We start from the raw sequence: 18,996 nt of genomic DNA on the forward strand, positions 1-18,996 counted from the left end.
GGCTCCCCCCTCCTGTCAGGGAGTTGCAGAGAGTGAGGAGGTCTCCCCTGAGCCTCCTCCTCTCCAGGCTGAACAGCCCCAGCTCCCTCAGCCTCTCCTCACAGCACTTGTGCTCCAGTCCCTTCCCCAGCCTCGTTGCTCTCCTCTGGACCTGCTCCAGCCCCTCCATGTCCTTCCTGAACTGAGGGCCCAGAACTGGACACAGCACTCCAGGGGTGGCCTCACCAGTGCTGAGTCCAGGGGCAGAATCCCTTCCTTGGACCTGTTGGCCACCCTGTTCCTGAGCCAGGCCAGGATCCATTGGCCCTCTTGTCCCCCTGGGCACACTCTGGCTCCTGTTCAGCTTCCTGTCCATCCCCACTCCCAGGTCCTTTTCTGGTGTCACTAAAAGAAAGAAACCATATTTCAGGGGAGGCTTCTCAGTGTTTAGTAAATCCATGACAAGGTCTTGCTTTCTCTTCTGCCACTGCTGTGTTTTTCTGCACCTCTTTACTGGTGTCCGTGTGTTTATTGCCCTTGGAGCTGGTTTATGGACCAGGATGCCATGAGGGCTGGGCAAGACACGGGACAAAACCATGTCTCTTGTGCTGAAGGGCAAGAGAAAAAGAGAAAAGCATCAGGCTCTGCTCGGGGGGGGGCAGCAATGGGACAAGAGGAAAGGACAGGAACTGATGCCCAGGAAGTTCCACCTGGACATGAAGAAGAACTTCTGCCCTGAAGAGCCAAGAGAAAAGGAGAAAAGTGTCAGAGGGAGCTGCCCCACCACAGCAGGAGAAAACAGAATGTTTGTTCTCTCAATCTGAAAAGGAAGGATGGGGGGCAGCTCCCCCTTCACACACCCCCAGGTCAACTCCCAGGAGCCTTTTCCTCTCTTCCCTGCAGTGCCAAGACCTCAGGACAGAGCCCCTGGAAGGTGATAAAACATTCCCAGACAGAGGGGTTCAGTAGCTTCTGCTACTTCCTATTGAGGAGGAATTTCCTGCTGGAAAGGGTGGTCAGGCCTTGGCAGGGGCTGCCCAGGGAGGTTTGGAGTGCCCAGCCCTGGAAGTGTCCCAGGAAGGCCTGGCCGTGGCACTCAGTGCTCTGGGCTGGGGGCCAAGGTGGGGATGGGGCACAGGGTGGATCAGACGATCCCTCAGGGCTTCTCCACCCTCAGGGATCCTGGGATTCTGGGATTCTTTAACCCACCTGCTCTCCCTCCCTCCCGCCCAGGCGCTTCAGACCTGACGGCCTTCAGCGACCCCCGGGTGGGCATCGACCGCTCCTTCCCGGCGCTGCCGTCCATCTCCGACCCGCGGATGCACTACCCGGGGGCCTTCACCTACACGCCCACGCCCGTCAGCTCCGGCATCGGCATCGGCATGTCCGCCATGTCCACGGCCTCCCGCTACCACACGTACCTCCCGCCGCCCTACCCGGGCTCCTCGCAGGCCCAGGGCGGCCCTTTCCAGGCCGGCTCCCCTTCCTACCACCTGTACTACGGCACCTCGGCCGGCTCCTACCAGTTCTCCATGCTCTCCGGGGGCGACCGCTCCCCGCCGCGCATCCACCCGCCCTGCACCAACGCCTCCACGGGCTCGGCGCTGCTCAACCCCAACCTGCCCAGCCAGAGCGACGTGGTGGAGGCCGAGGGCAGCCACAGCAACTCGCCCACCAACATGGCCAGCACGGCGCGGCTGGAGGAGGCCGTCTGGAGGCCCTACTGATCCCCTGGGAGCTCCCCCGGGGGCAGGACTGCCGCGCTTTGCCGGTGCCCGCGGGCGTCCCGCCGACGCCCGCCCGCCGTCGGTTTGAGGAGCGAACCCTCCAGGAGCTGTGGCGCAGGCCCTGGAGAAGCACCAGGACATCCCTGAGCTTCTGGGGGAAAGGAGGACGCCCCGCTTCGGTGGCCCGTTCGGCTGGGTAGGAAGGTTTGTCTCCGAGGCCCCGTGGCTTTTCCTGGGCTTTATGAAGGTTCTCCACCAAAAAAAAAAAAAGAGAGAGAGAAAGAGAGTGTTTCGGTTCACTTCTATTTTTAAGACTTAAAAAACTAAAACCAAAAAAACCAAAAAAAAAACCACAAAAAAACCCACAAAAAAAAATTAAATAAAAAACCCATAGTGAGTTTACTGCATCTAATGGACATTTTACCTGTAAAGAAAGTATAGGAAGATTCCCAGAGGGAAACTGTGAACGCTCCTGTTTTAGCAATGCTGTGAATGAGAGGGTTTTTTTATATGTTGGACTTCGTCCTTTCTTTGCTTTGTTTTGTTGGGGTGTTTGTTTTTTTTTTAAACCACGTTGTATATCCCAAAGAATATGGAATTTTTTTATGGCTGGGGTTTTGGTTTTTTTGGGGTTTTTGTTTTGTTTTGTTTGGGGTTTGGTTTTTTTGGGGGGTTTTTTTTAGGATGCAGCTCATCCTGCTTTGCATCTAATTTCTCTTGGCACCTTATAAATTGCAAAAACAAAAAGATTTTGCTCTTTTTTGTTTTGTTTTGTTTTAATCACGCTCGCTTCTTTCTTGCTTTGTCAACTGAAAGAATCAGCCCCTTTTTCAATGAGTTAATTTAACTTTTTATCTCTTGGACTTCTATTTTTTTTTTTTTTATACCACAATGGCTACAGCCTTGGGTCATTTTCAACTACTGTACTTCTTTGATGAGTTCATTGATATTTATGCTTGATATTTAGACTTTTCTTATTTGTTGATACTATTATTATTTAAATGTGCCTATATTAAAAAAAAAAAATCAGCAATTGCCTTTTTTTGGTAGCAGCCAAAGTCAAATTTATCCCATGGAAAAAGGCTGGATAACGATGGGTAAAGTGACCTCCTAATTACCTAGAAATGTTGTTTACAATTATCTCACTCTCAGCTCGCTGGGCTCAGATTCCCAAAGGCATTGAGGTGCCCAATTCCTGCTGGAAGGCACCAAAATCCCTGGGAATTTCAGTGGAGTCATCTCTCCCTACTGCTCCCACGCTTTTCCTTCGTTGCCAGTGGTGACCCTCAGGATCAGGGATCAGGATGTAGGTATTCCATGAGGCAGATTCAATATTCCCTAATTAATGGGGAATTCCCTAATTAACGGCCCCGCTCTGCTCCTGGGCTTGCCTGGGCTTCCCAACGGTGCCAGTGGTGGCTTCCTGGTCCTTCAGAAGCGAAAGCCAACCCGCAGATCTGAGGGTGGTGAAGCACTGGAACAGATTTCCCAGAGGATTTGTGGCTGCCCCATCTTTGGGAGTGTCCAAGGCCAAGTTGGGGGGAGCTCTGAGCAACCCGGTCTAGTGGCTCCCTGTCCATGGCACGGGGTTGGATTGGATGGTCTTTAAGGTCCCTTCCAACCCAAACCACTCCATGGTTCATTTTAGGCAGGGCACAAGCACCTCAGATGTCACTGTAAAGTTTATTTTTTATGTGAGGGCACCGTTTGATCGGGAGGGTTTGATCCGAGGGCGGTCCTTGCGCCGCTCCTCGAGCCCAAACTGCCGATGCTGCGCGTCCCAAACGAGCTGATTGTTATTTAATGTACCTCTTGCAACGAGTGAAAACCAATTGCAGGTCGACTCAGAGAGTTATTTGAAAGCAGGGCTTCAGATCAGTGTTTGATGTTGTAAAAAAAAAAAAAAAAAAAAAAAAAAAGAAAAAGTTAAAAGGATTCGAATTAAAAAGATCCTTGGCTGCAGGCAGCAAAACAGCTGGATTTATTTAAAACCATTTGTTTTTCGAGATTTCTTTTTTTTCTTTTCTTTTTTTTTTATGTGTATATGATTTTGCTTCTTTGTTTAAATCAGATGCAGTAGCACTTTGGTGTTGAAAAGTTCCGAATCGAAGAGTTTACCTTGTCGATAAGGTCATTTTTTTTCTTTTGTGCAGAAAACAGGGAGTGTTTCAAGAGATCCCCAGCAAATGTCCAAATTGTTTCTGATAAAACACACACGTGGCCTTGTGCTTCTCATTTAGTGGGAGATTCTTTATAATTTCCCAGAGTTTGCTCCAAACCAAAAAAAAAGGCAGAAAACCTCAAAATTATATCAGAATACTTAAAAATATATTTTGGAAGTCTGAAAACCTGGCTGAATGCAGAAATACAGAGACTTTACCCGTTGTGGCATTCCCACAGTTGGACTCTTCACCTCTTCAGCAGCCTAAAAAAAAAAAAAAGGTCCTTCATCACTAAAGGGCAGCTCTTGGTGCAGAATCCATCTCACACCTTCTCTGGGGCTGGGCAATTAAAACCTTCATTTGTTACAGCTCCCACATCTGCCTTGTGACTGGACCACCCAAGTGCTGGGAGGGGAACCCAGGAGGGAGGGAGAGGAGCTCGGAGGAGGGAAGGGCTGCCATGGCCAGGAGACTTGGAGAGGGATTTTCCACAAGGGCATGGAGTGACAGGACAAGGGGAATGGCCTTGAGCTGAAGGAGAGCGGGGTTAGGTGGGATATTAGGAAGGAATTCTTGGTTGTGAGGGTGGGGAGGATCTGGGATGGAATTCCCAGAGAAGCTGTGGCTGCCCCTGGATCCCTGGAAGTGTCCAAGGCCAGGTTGGATGGGGCTTGGAGCAACCTGGGCTGGTGGAAGGTGTCCCTGCCCATGGCTGGGGGTGGAATTGGATGATCTTTAAGATCCCTCCCAACCCAAACCATTCCATGATTCTTTGAGTTCAGTCCAGTGGCAGAAGGGAGGTTGTTGAGATCACCAAAGGGAGGTTGTTGTGGTCACCTGAGTGAGGTTGTTGTGGTCACTAAAAGGAGGTTGTTGAGATCACCAAAGGGAGGATGTTGTGATCACCCAGGTGAGGTTGTTGTGGTCACCAAAGGGAGGTGGTTGTGGTCACCCAAGTGAGGTTTTTGTGGTCACCTGAGTGAGGTTGTTGTGGTCACTAAAAGGAGGTTGTTGTGGTCACCCCAGTGAGGTTGTTGTGGTCACCCAAGTGAGGTTGTTGTGGTCACCCAAGGGAGGTGGTTGTGGTCACACAAGTGAGGTTTTTGTGGTCACACAAGTGAGGTTGATGTGGTCACCCAAGGGAGGTTAATGGTCACCACACTCCCAGGCCTGTGGGTCACCACAACCTCCTTCCTGCTAAAGCCCTTTGCCCCTTCTGGCCACTAGTATTTCAAACCACCCACTTTTGAAACTAAAAGATCAGGGATTCCCAAGAATCCAAGAGCTGGGCATCCCCCAGCCTGGAGATCAGAACGTTTTTTACGTCTCCCCGTGCACTTTCTCCACACTTCTCCTTAAGCTGAAGCTCAGTTTTGCTCTCCCTGGTGTGAAGGGGGTGAGGAGCTACAGAACTGGTCACCACACTTCCCCAGTGTCTTACTGACACTTTCCTGGGATTTCCCACTCTCTCCCTCGTGGGGATTTCAAGTAACTCAGTTTTGGAGTCCAACCTCCCTGTGCACGTCAAGCACAGCACGAAGCATCACCCCCTTGAGGGAGGAAGCACCAAGTTCATTATCCCTGGCAATTAATCTGGGCAATCACTGTGGGTTTCAGTGTTTGTGTAAACCACAGTTTAACCAAATCTGTATTTTTGTAGCCACCCCACACCCCACCAAGGACAAGCAAAGATCTTCAAGGCGGCGAAAATGCCCTCACGTTGTTCCTGTTGTGTCTTAAGAGCACTTAGCAGGCAGAAAAAGGACATTTGGAGAGAACATTTCCCCCATCCACATCTCCAAATCGGAGTATATAAGTATAGATTTAGATATGTATATATAAAATATATGTATTTATATAGTTTTATCACCCCGGGAGCCGGGTGGGATTAAAAAAACAGAGCTGTTGTGCTCCTGCTGTTGCAGTCAGGGAGTGCTTTAGGTGCCTTCCCCTCCCGAAATGGAGCTCAGGGCAGTCCTGGCTGTCAGCTTGGGTGTTCCTTTCACGAGACACAACTCCCTGTCCGGATGCAGCCACGTCAAACAGCTTCCAACCAAACACAGGGCCAAAGATGTCCCTCTCCAACAACATCTATGCTCATTTAAGAGCCTCCTGCTCACTTCCAGGAGCTTTAGCCCGAGGATGGGCAGATGCAAAGCGCACCCTCACCACGAAGGGTTGGATTTGTAGGATTAGGCCAAATTCTCCGCTGGGAAGGAGCGAAACCCTTCCCTCCAAACCCCCCAAAGTGTTCCCAGTTACCTGCACTCTTGAAACCTTCGTTTTTCTGCTTTCTGGGTGACCTTTTCCATTGTTTGGTGTGTTTTGAAGATTCAGGGAGAAGTGGATCCTTGTTTTCCTGCCTCGTATTTTTATTTTTGTTCACCTTCGCTCGGTCAGTACCAACCACTCGGCATTTTTCTCCTCGTCCTAAAAAAGGGTTGCATCGACAGAGTTACTTGTATTTATGTCTGTAAATAGATTTCAAAAGCTTCATAGCAAAATATTTAGTGCTTGTAATTGCTCTGCCTTTTTTGTTTTGTTTTATTTTGGTTTTTTTCCCATTTTTCCGTGTTTTTAATGAACTTACCTTTGTGTTCGCTTAAATACTGTAGTGAGACTTATTTCTTTCCCCATGAGTTATTTTTTTAGGCTTCAAGATGAACTACATTTAATTCACTTTTGTAAACAGTTATAGCATGGTCTCTTATCCAACATCCTCCACTTTTTGTTTTGGTGGGAGGAGAGAAACGAAGGTGCAGAAAATTTTGCAGGTTGTTTGTGGGATTTCGGTCCCGTCTCTTCCTTCAAACAAAAAGCTGAACTTCCAGGGTGAGGTGGTGAGGACACAGCAGGGGACACCCCCTGTCAGAACGGCCCCAAAGGGCATTTGTTCAGCATTTTCTGTTTACAAAACATTTCCAGAAGGGGAAAACCACCAGCTTGTGGAAGTTGCCTTTTTTTTGTTGTTTTTTTTCGAGGGTTTGATCACAGGGGATTTTTCCTCTCGAGGAGGGAGGGAGGGAGGGAGGGAAGGGGTGGCTGCTGGTTTGTTTTTTGGTTTTTTTTGAAGAAGAAGAAGATAGGAAAAGAGAATAGAGTGGATTTTTTTCCCCCCACTGCAGGAAGTGTCTGAATGCCAGGTCAGACTCTTGCTGTCCCACAGGGATGGCTGTGTCCAGCACCACAGGAGAATTCATTACAACTACACCCAGGGCAGCTGGACTGCTGCGTTAGTTCTAATGAAGACCTTCTTTCTTTTTCTTTTTCTTTCTTTCTTTCTTTCTTTCTTTCTTTGTACCACAGTTTCCTCTGTAAATTCAGTATCATAATTAGCGTGAATGACAAATAAAATGTTTGATGAGTATGCACATGGGCCTGGTGAGTTCTTTCCTCGGGGAGAAAACAAACCCCCTCTCCAGAGAAAGAGGAGCCACCAGAAGGGTGTTGGCAGGGTGACACTCACAGCAGTAAAAATAGGGTGCCCTGCCTCTTTTTTGTGCTTTGATTTCTTTGGGTTTTAAGAAAATGGTGTTTTCCTGCCGGGGAGTAACCTGGTGACAGACCTGCAATACAACAGGGCACCAAAATAACAGGGAAATAACAGGAGCTTGGAGCAACCTGGGCTGGTGGAAGGTGTCCCTGCCCAGGGCAGGGGGGTGGAATGAGATGAGCTTTAAGGTCCCTCCCAACCCAAACCAGTCTGGGATTCTGGGATTCTACGAAATGAGACTTTGCAGTCCAATAATTGCATTATACCCCTGATTTCTTGATTAAATTTCTTTATTTCAAGGTCATCTACAGCTCTTGTTTTCCTTCATCTTTTGTTTCTTGGGTTGGATCCTTTTTGACACCAGTGGTTTGAACCCTCCTTCAGCAGCACCAAAAAGGCACTTTGAGGTCATAATACTATAAGAAGAATTGTTTGTTTCCCCTTTAAATAAATGAAGCAGGAGTGTAATGAAACATTAATGGGTGTGCAATGCTGTAAAAATGAGGAGAAAAAACGGGGCAAATATTGAAAGTTCCTTTGAAATACATATATTTATATATAAAATCTCTTAAAACTGGCCTTTACATTGTATTAAAGAAGCTTTCAGTAGCACTCTTCTACTAATAATAATAATTCCATCTAAGACTATATAATAATATATAATTCCATCTACGAATAATTCCATCTAATAATCATGGAATCACAGAATGGTTTGGGTTGGAAGGGACCTTAAAGATCATCTGTTCTAACCCCTTGCCATGGGCAGGGACACCTTCCACTAGCCCAGGTTGTAATATATTTTATATATAATATATGACAAAATATTACAATCAATATATATTATATATATTATATATATTATATATAATATATATAATCAAATATGTATAATATATAATGTATATTTGATATATAATATATATTACATATATCATTATTATATATTATTGTGTAAAAGGAAGCTACTTTAAAGCTTCTTTAATACAATGTAATATGTTGTGTAAAGTTTAAAGTTTTCAAAGATTTTATATATAAATATAGGTATTTCAAATGAACTTTCAATATTTGCTTCGGGGTTTTTCCTCATTTTAAAAGCATTGCACACCCATTGTTTCATTACACTCCTGCTTCATTTATTTAAAGAGAAAACAAACAATATTATATATAATATCTATTGAATATTTATATTTTTTATATATATTATATATATTATATTATATATTTTATATATAAAATATATATTTAATATATATTATATATTTTATATATAAAAATATATAATATAATATGTATAATATATATTAATGTATTATATATAATTATGTATTATATATATTAAATATATGTATTTAATATATAATATATTTTTTATATAATATATATAAAATATATAATATAATATATATAATATATATTATATATATTTTTTATATATATATATTTCATTTGTTCCTCTCAGTGAAGTGAAAAACCAGCTACAAACCAAACTATTAAAGGTACATTTTTCTTCTGACAACTGGTAGGGAAGCCCTCCATGTCTCAAGTGAAAATTCACATTATCTTCTTAAAATTAGGGTCGAGGCACCAAGAAAAAATTCACATAATCCTTTTAAAATTAGGGCCAAGGCCTCGAATTCCAGGTGCCTCTTTAGAGGTGGAAACACCAACAGACATCCCCTCTGATGTGGTTCCTGCTCCCCCTGCTCAGCGGGGCCACCTGACATTTCTTTCCAGCACAATCCAACGTTATCCCGAAATATTGCCCTCACATTTCCGAAGGAACCACCCTGTGGGTTCCTCTCCTCCCCTGTGACACCCCGGGGCCCTTCCGAGGGGGATGAGGGAGCAGAGCACGTGTTTGCTTTGTCCCTCGCTTTTAACCCCAAATAAAAACCCAAATAAAAACCAAAGAAACCCCAAATAGCCACAGACAAAACAAACCCCAAAAATACCACACCCAAGGGCGTCTCCACAGAAATATCCCGATTTGTTGTGGGGAGGAGCAGAGGAAGCAGGAAGGCCACATCCATGGATCCCACTGCCTGTCCTTGTGGGAAAGGCCACGTCCCCCTTGGCAGCACAGCTGAGGAGAGTCCCTCAGACCCCCAGATGAGAAATAAAATATGGATTTTTTTTTTTTCAATAGGTGTCTCATGAAGTTGTGAGGTGTCCAAGTTCCAAACTGGATTGGCTACCAGGGTCTTTTTTGGGAAATGTAAAGTTCCTAAAAATTAAAATCCTTCTGGGCCATTTGGCAAAATCCTGAACGCGGGGGTTTCTTTTTCTCTCTGGGCTAAGAACGAAGGAAATCCATCATTTTTGGCAGAGGACGCCTCACAGACTATTGGAAGGAAGGGAAAAGCCCCTTTTGGAGAAAAAGAGACCTTTTTAGGCAAAAATGAATATATTAAACTTATCTGGAAATGGGTGGGATTTTGTAAAACTGTAAAACGCACGAGACTCAAACCCAAGGGGTCTTTTTCTCCCCGAAAAACTCGGTGTGAGACCAGACCCATAAATAAATCCTTTCTTTTTCGTTTCACGAGGTTTTTTGCCGTCCTTCTAAATCCAAGGGAGAAATTTTTCTCACCTCCCCAAACCCCCCCCAGTTCCCACAGCCTTCCAGCTCGGGGTGGGATGAAGGGAGGAACCATGGGCAGATCCTTCTCCTGCCCACAGGTGGGAGAAATATCTCTGCCTTGAATTTAGAAAGCTGGCAAAAACTCACAAAACAAAAAGAAAGGATTTATTCAGCACGCTGGGTCTGGTCTCACACCGGGTTTTTTGGGGAGAAAGACCCTTTGGGTTTAATTTTCATACATTTTATAGTTTCAGAAAAGCCCACCCTTTTTAAGATAAATTTAAGATATTCATTTCTGCCTAAAAAGGTTTCTTTTCTCCGAAAAAGGGGCTTTCCCTTCCTTCCCATTGGTTGTCAAAAAAATGACGGATCTTCCTTTGTTCTTTCAGCCCAAAAAGAGAGAAAAGAAACCCCCTGTGTACAAAATTCCCACGTGGCCCAGGAAGATTTTAATTTTTAGGAACTTTCATATTTCCCTTATCCGGCCGAAAAAGACCCCGACACCCAGGTCCAGTTTGGAACGTGGACATCTCACAACTTCATGATATACTTATAAAAAAAAATGTATTTTATTTCTTGAGGTGACCCCACCAGGCCAGTTTGGGTTCAAGCTGAGAGGGAGGAAGAGGGAAGGGCAGAGAAGGTGATGAAGACAAGGCTGGAGGCAGCTGTTTGTGACAGCAGGGGCTGGTGGGGTGAGTGCAGGTTGTTGACTTCTTGTGGCTCATCACACACGGCTCTTAATGACCTTTAATTACAGGGGCCATTGTCCTGCCTGCTCTTTGTTTGACTTGTGCAATGAGGAAGCTCCAGAGCCCACTGGGAGCAAGAGCTGCTCCTCAAACACCATCCCCTGCTCCTCAAACCCATCCCCTGCTCCTCAAACCCATCCCCTGCTCCTCAAACACCATCCCCTGCTCCTCAAACACCATCCCCTGCTCCTCAAACACCATCCCCTGCTCCTCAAACCCATCCCCTGCTCCTCAAACACCATCCCCTGCTCCTCAAACACCATCCCCTGCTCCTCAAACCCATCCCCTGCTCCTCAGACACCATCCCCTGCTCCTCAAACACCATCCCCTGCTCCTCAAACACCATCCCCTGCTCCTCAGACACCATCCCCTGCTCCTCAAACCCATCCCCTGCTCCTCAAACACCATCCCCTGCTCCTCAGACACCATCCCCTGCTCCTCAGACACCATCCCCTGCTCCTCAAACACCATCCCCTGTTCCTCAAACCCATCCCCTGCTCCTCAAACACCATCCCCTGCTCCTCAAACACCATCCCCTGTTCCTCAAACCCATCCCCTGCTCCTCAAACCCATCCCCTGCTCCTCAAACCCATCCCCTGCTCCTCAAACCCATCCCCTGCTCCTCAAACCCATCCCCTGCTCCTCAAACACCATCCCCTGTTCCTCAAACCCATCCTCTGCTCCTCAAACCCATCCTCTGCTCCTCAAACCCATCCCCTGCTCCTCAAACCCATCCTCTGCTCCTCAAACCCATCCCCTGCTCCTGAAACCCATCCCCTGCTCCTCAAACCCATCCCCTGCTCCTCAAACCCATCCCCTGCTCCTCAAACCCATCCCCCTTTTCCAGCCGGCCTGGAAAAGTGACCCAGGCAGGTCACCTTTTTCCCTCTTTTCAGTGGCAAAACAAGCTTGGGTTCCTGGGGCAGTGCCCGGGAGCAATATCCCTTTTTTCTGAAGGGAAATTCTGGTTCCTGGCTCCCAGCACAGACAATAAACCCCATTATCTGCCCCGAGACAGACCTTGCCCAGAGCTCGGAAGTCTGTCCCCACTGCGACTGTCAGACTGCAAGGCCTTGTCATGGCCCTGTGCTTTCCAGACATGACTAAAACATGACTCAGCCCAGCACTGAAAATGGGCCAAAAATACAATTTTTCCGCGGCCTTGCATCTTTTTTTTTTCATTGCTGGACTTCTCACAGCAACTTGGGGATGTATTATTTCAGGCACCCCCTTTCTCATGGTGGAAGACACCACCTTTCCTCCCTTTTTGCCCTGGTTGAGGGCTCACAGGAGCTTTGCCACTGTGGAGCAGAACTTCTGAAGTGTAGGCAGGGAAGGAATGTCCGAATTACAGCTCATCTCAACTCCTGCCTGCTGGGGGAGGGAGGCAGCGTGGAGATAAAAGCGTGTTTAACCCCGAGGAGAAGGAAAATAAAAAGCTCGGAACCTGCAGGTCTCCATTGGAATGTCTAGCTACTGAATTAGGAAGCTTGTTTTCTGGTTTTAGGTTACAGGGACACCTAGAAGGCTCCCAGACTGGATTAGTCAGCACGAGTCACTGTCTGGGAATTGTTTGGGTTTTCGAGAGGAGGATAAAACAATTTAGAAAGAAAATCTAATACACAGATTTAAAACACGGGCTGCTTTGAGAGCGAGGAGGGGGGGGGCAGGTCTGCTCTGTGGGCTTTAGAAAACGCTGCTTCCTCAGGGAAGGAGGGCTGTCAAAAGAGAGAGAACCTGTTCCCTGCTGATAGAGAATTTCCTGGAGCATGTAAAAAGTGCCTCTGGCTGTTTTACTTTCAAATGCCTCAAAGAGGGGAACAAATGTAGTTTTCCTGGGGAAGCTTAGATGGCAATCTTACTGTCACCTTACACTTGACACATCCTGTGAGCAGAGGAGAGAGCCTGTGTCCAGGGCAGCTGCAGGTCCAGCTCCTCAGGAGCCCTCTGACATCAGAATGTGCCCCACAACACTGCCAGGTTCATTCCTGATGGATGCTCAGCCCCATCTCCCCTCGGGAGCAAGATCTACAAGTTCATGGAACCACAGACTGGTTTGGGTCGGAAGAGACCTCAAAGATCATCTCATTCCACCCCCTGCCAGGGGCAGGGACACCTTCCACCAGCCCAGGTTGCTCCAAGCCCCGTCCAACCTGGCCTTGGACACTTCCAGGGATCCAGGGGCAGCCACAGCTTCTCTGGGAATTCTATCCCAGGGCCTCCCCACCCTCCCAGCCAGGAATTCCTTCCCAATATCCCATCTCACCCTTCTCTCTGGCAGTTTAAATCCATTCCCCCTTGTCCTGTCCCTCCAGCCCTTGGAAATAGTCTCTCTCCATCTTTCCTGGAGCCCCTTCAGGTCCTGCAAGGCCACAATCAGGTCACCCCAAAGCTTCCCTTCTCCAGGCTGAAGAATCCCAGCTCTCCCAGCCTTTCCTCCCAGCAGAGCTGCTCCAGCCCTGGGATCCTCTTGGTTCCTGCTCTGGCCTCTCTCCAGCAGCTCCATGTCCTTGCTGGGCTGTTCCTCAGGGCTCAGAACAGCTCTGGTTGCCACTGCAGGGACATCACAGGGACGAGGTGTCCCAGCCCTGGTAGCTTGGCAGGTGGGCACCTGAGGGATCTCATCCCACAGAGCCCAGCCTGGATATTCCAGCATCCTCCACCTTTTTATAGGACCTTTGTCCAAGGAGCCCAGTGGTCCCTATATCTCCACATTGCACGAGCACCGTAGGCACAGAAGTCCTTTGAAATCGGCTGAAAATCAGTTAATTTTTACTCAAATAGCAAAATCCCCGCGTGAAGCCCCAAACTTCACCCTTCCTCTCTGACATGTCCGTGCCCTGAAACAAGGCAGGATGGGTTATTTCACATGGGAATGTTTCCTTGCACCCTGTAAAAAACAGCAGCTAAATTTTCAGAGGGGGAAACAAGTCTTCCCTCTCTTTTCCTGTTCTATTCCCTGTGTCTCCGACACTTCTTGGGCTTCCTGCAGACCAGCACATGTCACTGTGGGAATGTGGGATCCCACAGCCAGTGTGTCCATCCCGTGGGCGTTACAGTTTTGGGGCTGGAGGAGAGGAAGAACAGTCGTCCTGTTTTGGGAAGGGAGAGCCAACACTTTCTGCCCGTAGCTAACGCCTGCCCCTGTGCTCCTGGAGTAATGTTCAGTGGTGTTCTTTCGGAAGTGATGACACCAAAATGATCTTGGCTGCCAGAGGCTGGAACCTGCCAGCTGAGCTGGGAATCCTGGGCCTTCCAGGAGCCTCACTTCATGGGAAGCAGCAGTGACAGGGCTGGGGTGAGTCAGCCTGTTGAACCACAGCTGATCAGAAGCATTTCCAAGCAGTCTCAGCTCTTGGAAAAATCGAGCTCTTCCCACACAGGGGTTTTGGCCCCTTTTCTGTGCTGTCCAGACTGTGGCTGGGATCCCACAGGCTCAGCTGGGTCACCTTGCAGCCCTAAGGTATTAAAAGGGCAGATATTTCACCTCCTAGTCCTGCCTTTCCAAGTGTGATCCCATTGGTTCGACTTGGTCAGTGAGATCCCTTTTTTCTGCCTAAGCTCCCTGGGTCTTGAGCCACATCACCTGCTGGAAAATATTTGTGTCCTTTCTGCTTTCTAAAGTCTTCCATGCACCTTCATTCTCTTTCAGACACCACGTGGTACGTCCAGGAAGCTTCCCAGTGTCCACTCATTCCAGTAAAGACATGAGGAATTAGTCACTCATTGAGTTCCCTCTTTGGGGGTGGTGAATTTTGCCACTTCTCAAGGCTTTCACAACTGCAGGGTACTCAGAAAAGAGCTGGTGGAAAAGGGAGACCACTCCAGTCACTTCTGGGAGGGAGATTTTTGTGCCTCTTTGCAGCAAGATCTTACAGGAATATTGAGATTTGCCTCCCACAAGAAGCTTTGTGGTTTCAGTGACACACAAGAGCGAGTTGGGGGAGAAGAGGGGCTGTAAATAAGCAAAATTAGGTTTCCCACCTGTTGTCCTTCCCATGTGGATACTGCAACTGGGAAACAGAAAAACTTCTGGGAGAGAAAGAAAAACCAGCTCTGCCAAGAGAATGAGTTTTTTCATTGTCTATTAAAGAGGTGCAAGAAGAGTCCCCAAACTGTGGTTTCTCCTTCCAGCACAGGGAATTTGTAAATAGCTGGGGAAAACAAAGTAAAACAAAACAAAACAAAACAAAAAGTCCTGACTGTTTTTCTTTTCTATCCTTGGTCAAAACAAACGTTTTAGAGGTAAACCATCCTAGGAATTAGGTTCTCCTCTGTGATGCTAAAGGAGGCAAATGCTGCAAGGAGAGGAACAACCTCATTTTGTCATCTCAGCACAGGATGTCCCTGACTAAGGATTTATCCCCGAGTTCTTGGCTTGCTGCAGCAGAACCCCTTCCTTCCTGTGCCTGGGTGTCCCCATCTGCACACAGGAGCAGTGACACAGATCTTTGAGAAGCCCTTGGAGCTCTGAGTTGATGAAAAGGTTCACGGAGAGGAGGTTGTTGTTGTTATTGTTGTCTGCAGTTTAAAAACATGCCCATAAATCACCTTTCAGGGATGGGGAAGCAGGTTCCAGATTGGCTCCCGAGCTGGGTGAGTGAACAGAGAAGAATTTCCTTCTTTGGCATTTTCCCCTAGTTTTAATAACTTTGAACTCTTCCTTTAGATCTTGTTTACATTAGGCTGGTTTAGTAACTGTGTGTCTCCCTCCAGCAATTGTCTCCTTCTTCCCCACCTTCCTCAGGTATTTGGTTTAGGTACCAAACATCTGACTCAGGCCTTCCTGGAGAATGGCAGAGCAGGGGTGGATGGAAGAAGAAATTATTTTTCCCAGCTGGAAAGTAGAGGGACTTAAAGGGGGAAAGAGGTGGAGGCCGTGACTGTCATGGACACGGGCCCTGGGAACAAAGAAGTCTAGGCTGTTACCACACCCTGTTGAAATGTGAAACACAAACTGTACAGATGGGGTGTGCTAACAGTGTTGGGGTCAGGGGATGGCAGTGGGTCCTTTTAGGATGCACAAGCTCAGAGGGTGCAAAGCTCAGCTCTGCTCTGTGCTGGGGTGGCCTCACCTCGAGTCCTGGGGCTGTTTTGGGAACTACGGTATAAAAAGGATGTAAAGCTGTTGGAGAGCGTCCAAAGGAGGGACACAGGGATGGGGAAAAGCCTGGAAGGGCCATATGAGGAGTGGCTGAGGGCACTTGGCTTGTCCAGCCTGGAGGGGACTGAGGGGAGGTTCACTGGGGGCTGCAGTTCCTCCTGAGGGGCAGCTCCAACCTCTGCTCGCTGGGAGCAGGGACAGGAGCCAGGGAAGGGCTGGAGTTGGGACAGGGCAGGCTCAGGGGGGATCTCAGGACAAGGTTCTTCCCCAAGAGGGTGGTGGGCACTGCCCAGGCTCCCCAGGGCAGTGGGCACGGCCCCAAGGCTGCCAGAGCTCCAGGAGGGTTTGGACAACGCTCTGAGGGACAGGGGGGAGTGTTGGGGTGTCCTGGGCAGGGCCAGGGCTGGGACTGGGTGATCCTTGGGGGTCCCTCCCATCTCAGGATATTCCATGATTCAACCATTTAATCCTATGTCTGCAAACAGTGACTCAGCGTGATTTCCAGCTCCTGGAAACACCTCCCCATTTCCGCGGGGCAGGCAGGGGGAGCATCCCCTCATCCCGAGGGGGGACCACATCCCCTCTCCGCCGGGCAGAGGACGCGGGGAGGCAGCGGGACAGCCGGGAAGGGCTCCTTGGGGCTTCTCCTGTGACCCGCTGGATTCCCCGGCAGATGGAGCTCGGCTCCCAGCGATGCTGCCTCAGCCCTCCCTCGGGATCCCACTACCGACCTGCAACACTCATCCCAACGTCTGACCACTCTTGTAGGGAAAAACTGTTCTGATCTCCAATCTGACCCTGCCCTGGGGCAGTTTGAGGCCATTTCCTCTCCTCCTTTCCCTTGGACATGGCAGCAGAGCCCGACCCCCCTCCCTGCCCCTCCTGTCAGGGAGTTGGGGAGAGCAATGAGGTCCCCCCTGAGCCTCCTCTTCTCCAGATAAACCCCCCCAGCTGGTGGGATTTCCTCTGGACCTGGAGCCACTCCCCTCCTGACATTCTGGCTGGTCAGTGGGACTGGAAGGCACCGGAGGTCGGGGTTTGGGATTTATTTATTCTCAGGCTGCCCTTTCCAAGGATTCTCACCCCCCCCCACCCCCCACCCACCCCCCACCCTCCCCCGGCAGCCTCAGGGCCCCTCAGAGCTACAAGAAACTGGTGTTGAATACAAGTAATTATCATAAGAATCATAGAATGTTAAGGGTTGGGAGGGACTTTAAAGATAATTTAGTGCAAACTTCCCCTGCCATGGACACAGACACCTTCCACCAGCCCAGCACTGAGTAGGGGCAGTGAAATCCAAGGAAGAAAAGGCTCCAACACAGAGCTGAGATGAAGTGGATTGTTTTAAAGCTTCTGACAGTGTCAGATCTCTAGACCTGAAGGAAGAAAATATTCTTGCCTTAGTTTTCCTGTAAGAGGCTTTTCCAATTATCTGAGCCCTCACGTGGCAGGAAGGTGTTGTATGGCTGGGCTTGGGCCCATTCCCAGAGAATCCTGACCTTTCCAGCTGCAAACACGCCAATCAGACATCCAGACAAATCCAAAAATCCTTGTGGGGAACAAGTTTCAACAAGTCTTGATCAAAACTGCCAGGAGCCATAAACACATCCAGATGGGAAATAGCTCAGAACCACTTCCCGCTGCCACCTTAGACCCGGAAGCTTGGAAAATGTTGGAAGTTGATTGTGTATCAACTCATAGGCTGGGCTGTCTGCAGGATTGGGCTGGGGCTGGAATGCCAGCAGTGCCTCAGGAGCCCCAGCAGGAAGATGGGAAGGGCAGGGATCAGTGCTGGGCCCAGTTCTGTTTAATATCTTTATTGATGATTTAGATGAGGGGATTGAGTCCATCATCAGCAAATTTGCAGATGACACCAAGCTGGGGGGGAGTGTTGATCTGCTGGAAGGCAAGAGGGCTCTGCAGAGGGACCTGGACAGGTTGGAGGGTTGGGCTGATTCCAATGGATGAGGTTCAAGCAGGCCAAGGGCCGGGTCCTGCCCTTTGGCCACAACAACCCCCGGCAGCTCCAGGCTGGGCCAGAGGGGCTGGAGAGCAGCCAGGCAGGAAGGGAGCTGGGAGTGGGGATGCACAGGGAGCTGAACAGGAGCCAGAGTGTGCCCAGGGGGACAAGAGGGCCAATGGATCCTGGCCTGGCTCAGGAACAGGGTGGCCAACAGGGCCAGGGAAGTGATTCTTGGCCTGGACTCAGCACTGGTGAGGCCACCCCTGGAGTGCTGTGTCCAGTTCTGGGCCCTCAGCTCAGGAAGGACATGGAGGGGCTGGAGCAGGTGCAGAGGAGAGCAACGAGGCTGGGGAAGGGACTGGAGCACAAGTGCTGTGAGGAGAGGCTGAGGGAGCTGGGGGGGCTCAGCCTGGAGAAGAGGAGGCTCAGGGGAGACCTCCTCACTCTCTGCAACTCCCTGACAGGAGGGGGGAGCCAGGGGGGGTTGGTCTCTTTTCCCAGGCAACCATCAGCAAGACAAGAGGGCTGGGTCTTCAGCTGTGCCAGGGGAGGTTTAGGTTGGATATTAGAAAGAATTTCTTTGCAGAGAGGGTGCTCAGCCATTGGAATGGGCTGCCCAGGGAAGGGGTGGATTCTCCATCCCTGGAGGTGTTTAAGGACAGACTGGATGTGGCATCAGTGCCATGGGCTGGGAACCACGGCGGGGTTGGATCAAGGGTTGGACTTGATGATCTTGGAGGTCCCTTCCAACCCAGGAATTCTATGATTCTGTGATTCTAAGGCTCTGACTCCCAGGGGAGCCAATTCCTGCTCCTTCAGCAACATCCCCAAGGTGAGTACTCATTGCTTGTCTGCCATTCTTGCACATCCAGACTTCTGGAGTGCCAAAGCCTTTGCCAGCCAGGATCTGTGAGGTGGTTTGAGCCCTGTCCCAGCAGGGTTTGACACCTCTGACGAGCCGACCCTGGGATTTGGGGCTGGTTTTTAATCAGTCGAATCCAAACCCATCAAAAAAATCATAAGAAGGTACCAGATGTGTTTGTTTTATTTACACTTTATTTACACTTTATTTACATTTCACTTGTATTTTATTTACATTTTACTTGTATTTTACATTTATTTACATTTGATTTGCACGTTGCTGACATTTATTTACATTTGATTTGCACGTTATTTACATTTTAGTTACATTTACATATTTATATTTATATTTCATTTACATATTTATATTTTAT

General features: G+C 48.7%; 1 protein-coding gene across 1 annotated transcript in view; it reads left to right on the forward strand.

The window, feature by feature from the left end:
* RUNX1 (RUNX family transcription factor 1) overlaps positions 1-7,239 on the forward strand; it is a 95,392-nt gene extending 88,153 nt beyond the window's left edge. The window contains exon 6 of the mRNA XM_064647120.1: positions 1,213-7,239. Coding sequence (XP_064503190.1) covers positions 1,213-1,706 — 494 coding nt within the window. The 3' untranslated portion in view covers positions 1,707-7,239. The remainder of the gene's footprint in view (positions 1-1,212) is intronic.
* The last annotated feature ends 11,757 nt before the right edge of the window (positions 7,240-18,996 follow it).

Source organism: Pseudopipra pipra, chromosome 2 (assembly GCF_036250125.1).
Source record: "Pseudopipra pipra isolate bDixPip1 chromosome 2, bDixPip1.hap1, whole genome shotgun sequence".
In the NCBI taxonomy this organism is placed as follows: Eukaryota; Metazoa; Chordata; class Aves; order Passeriformes; family Pipridae; genus Pseudopipra; species Pseudopipra pipra.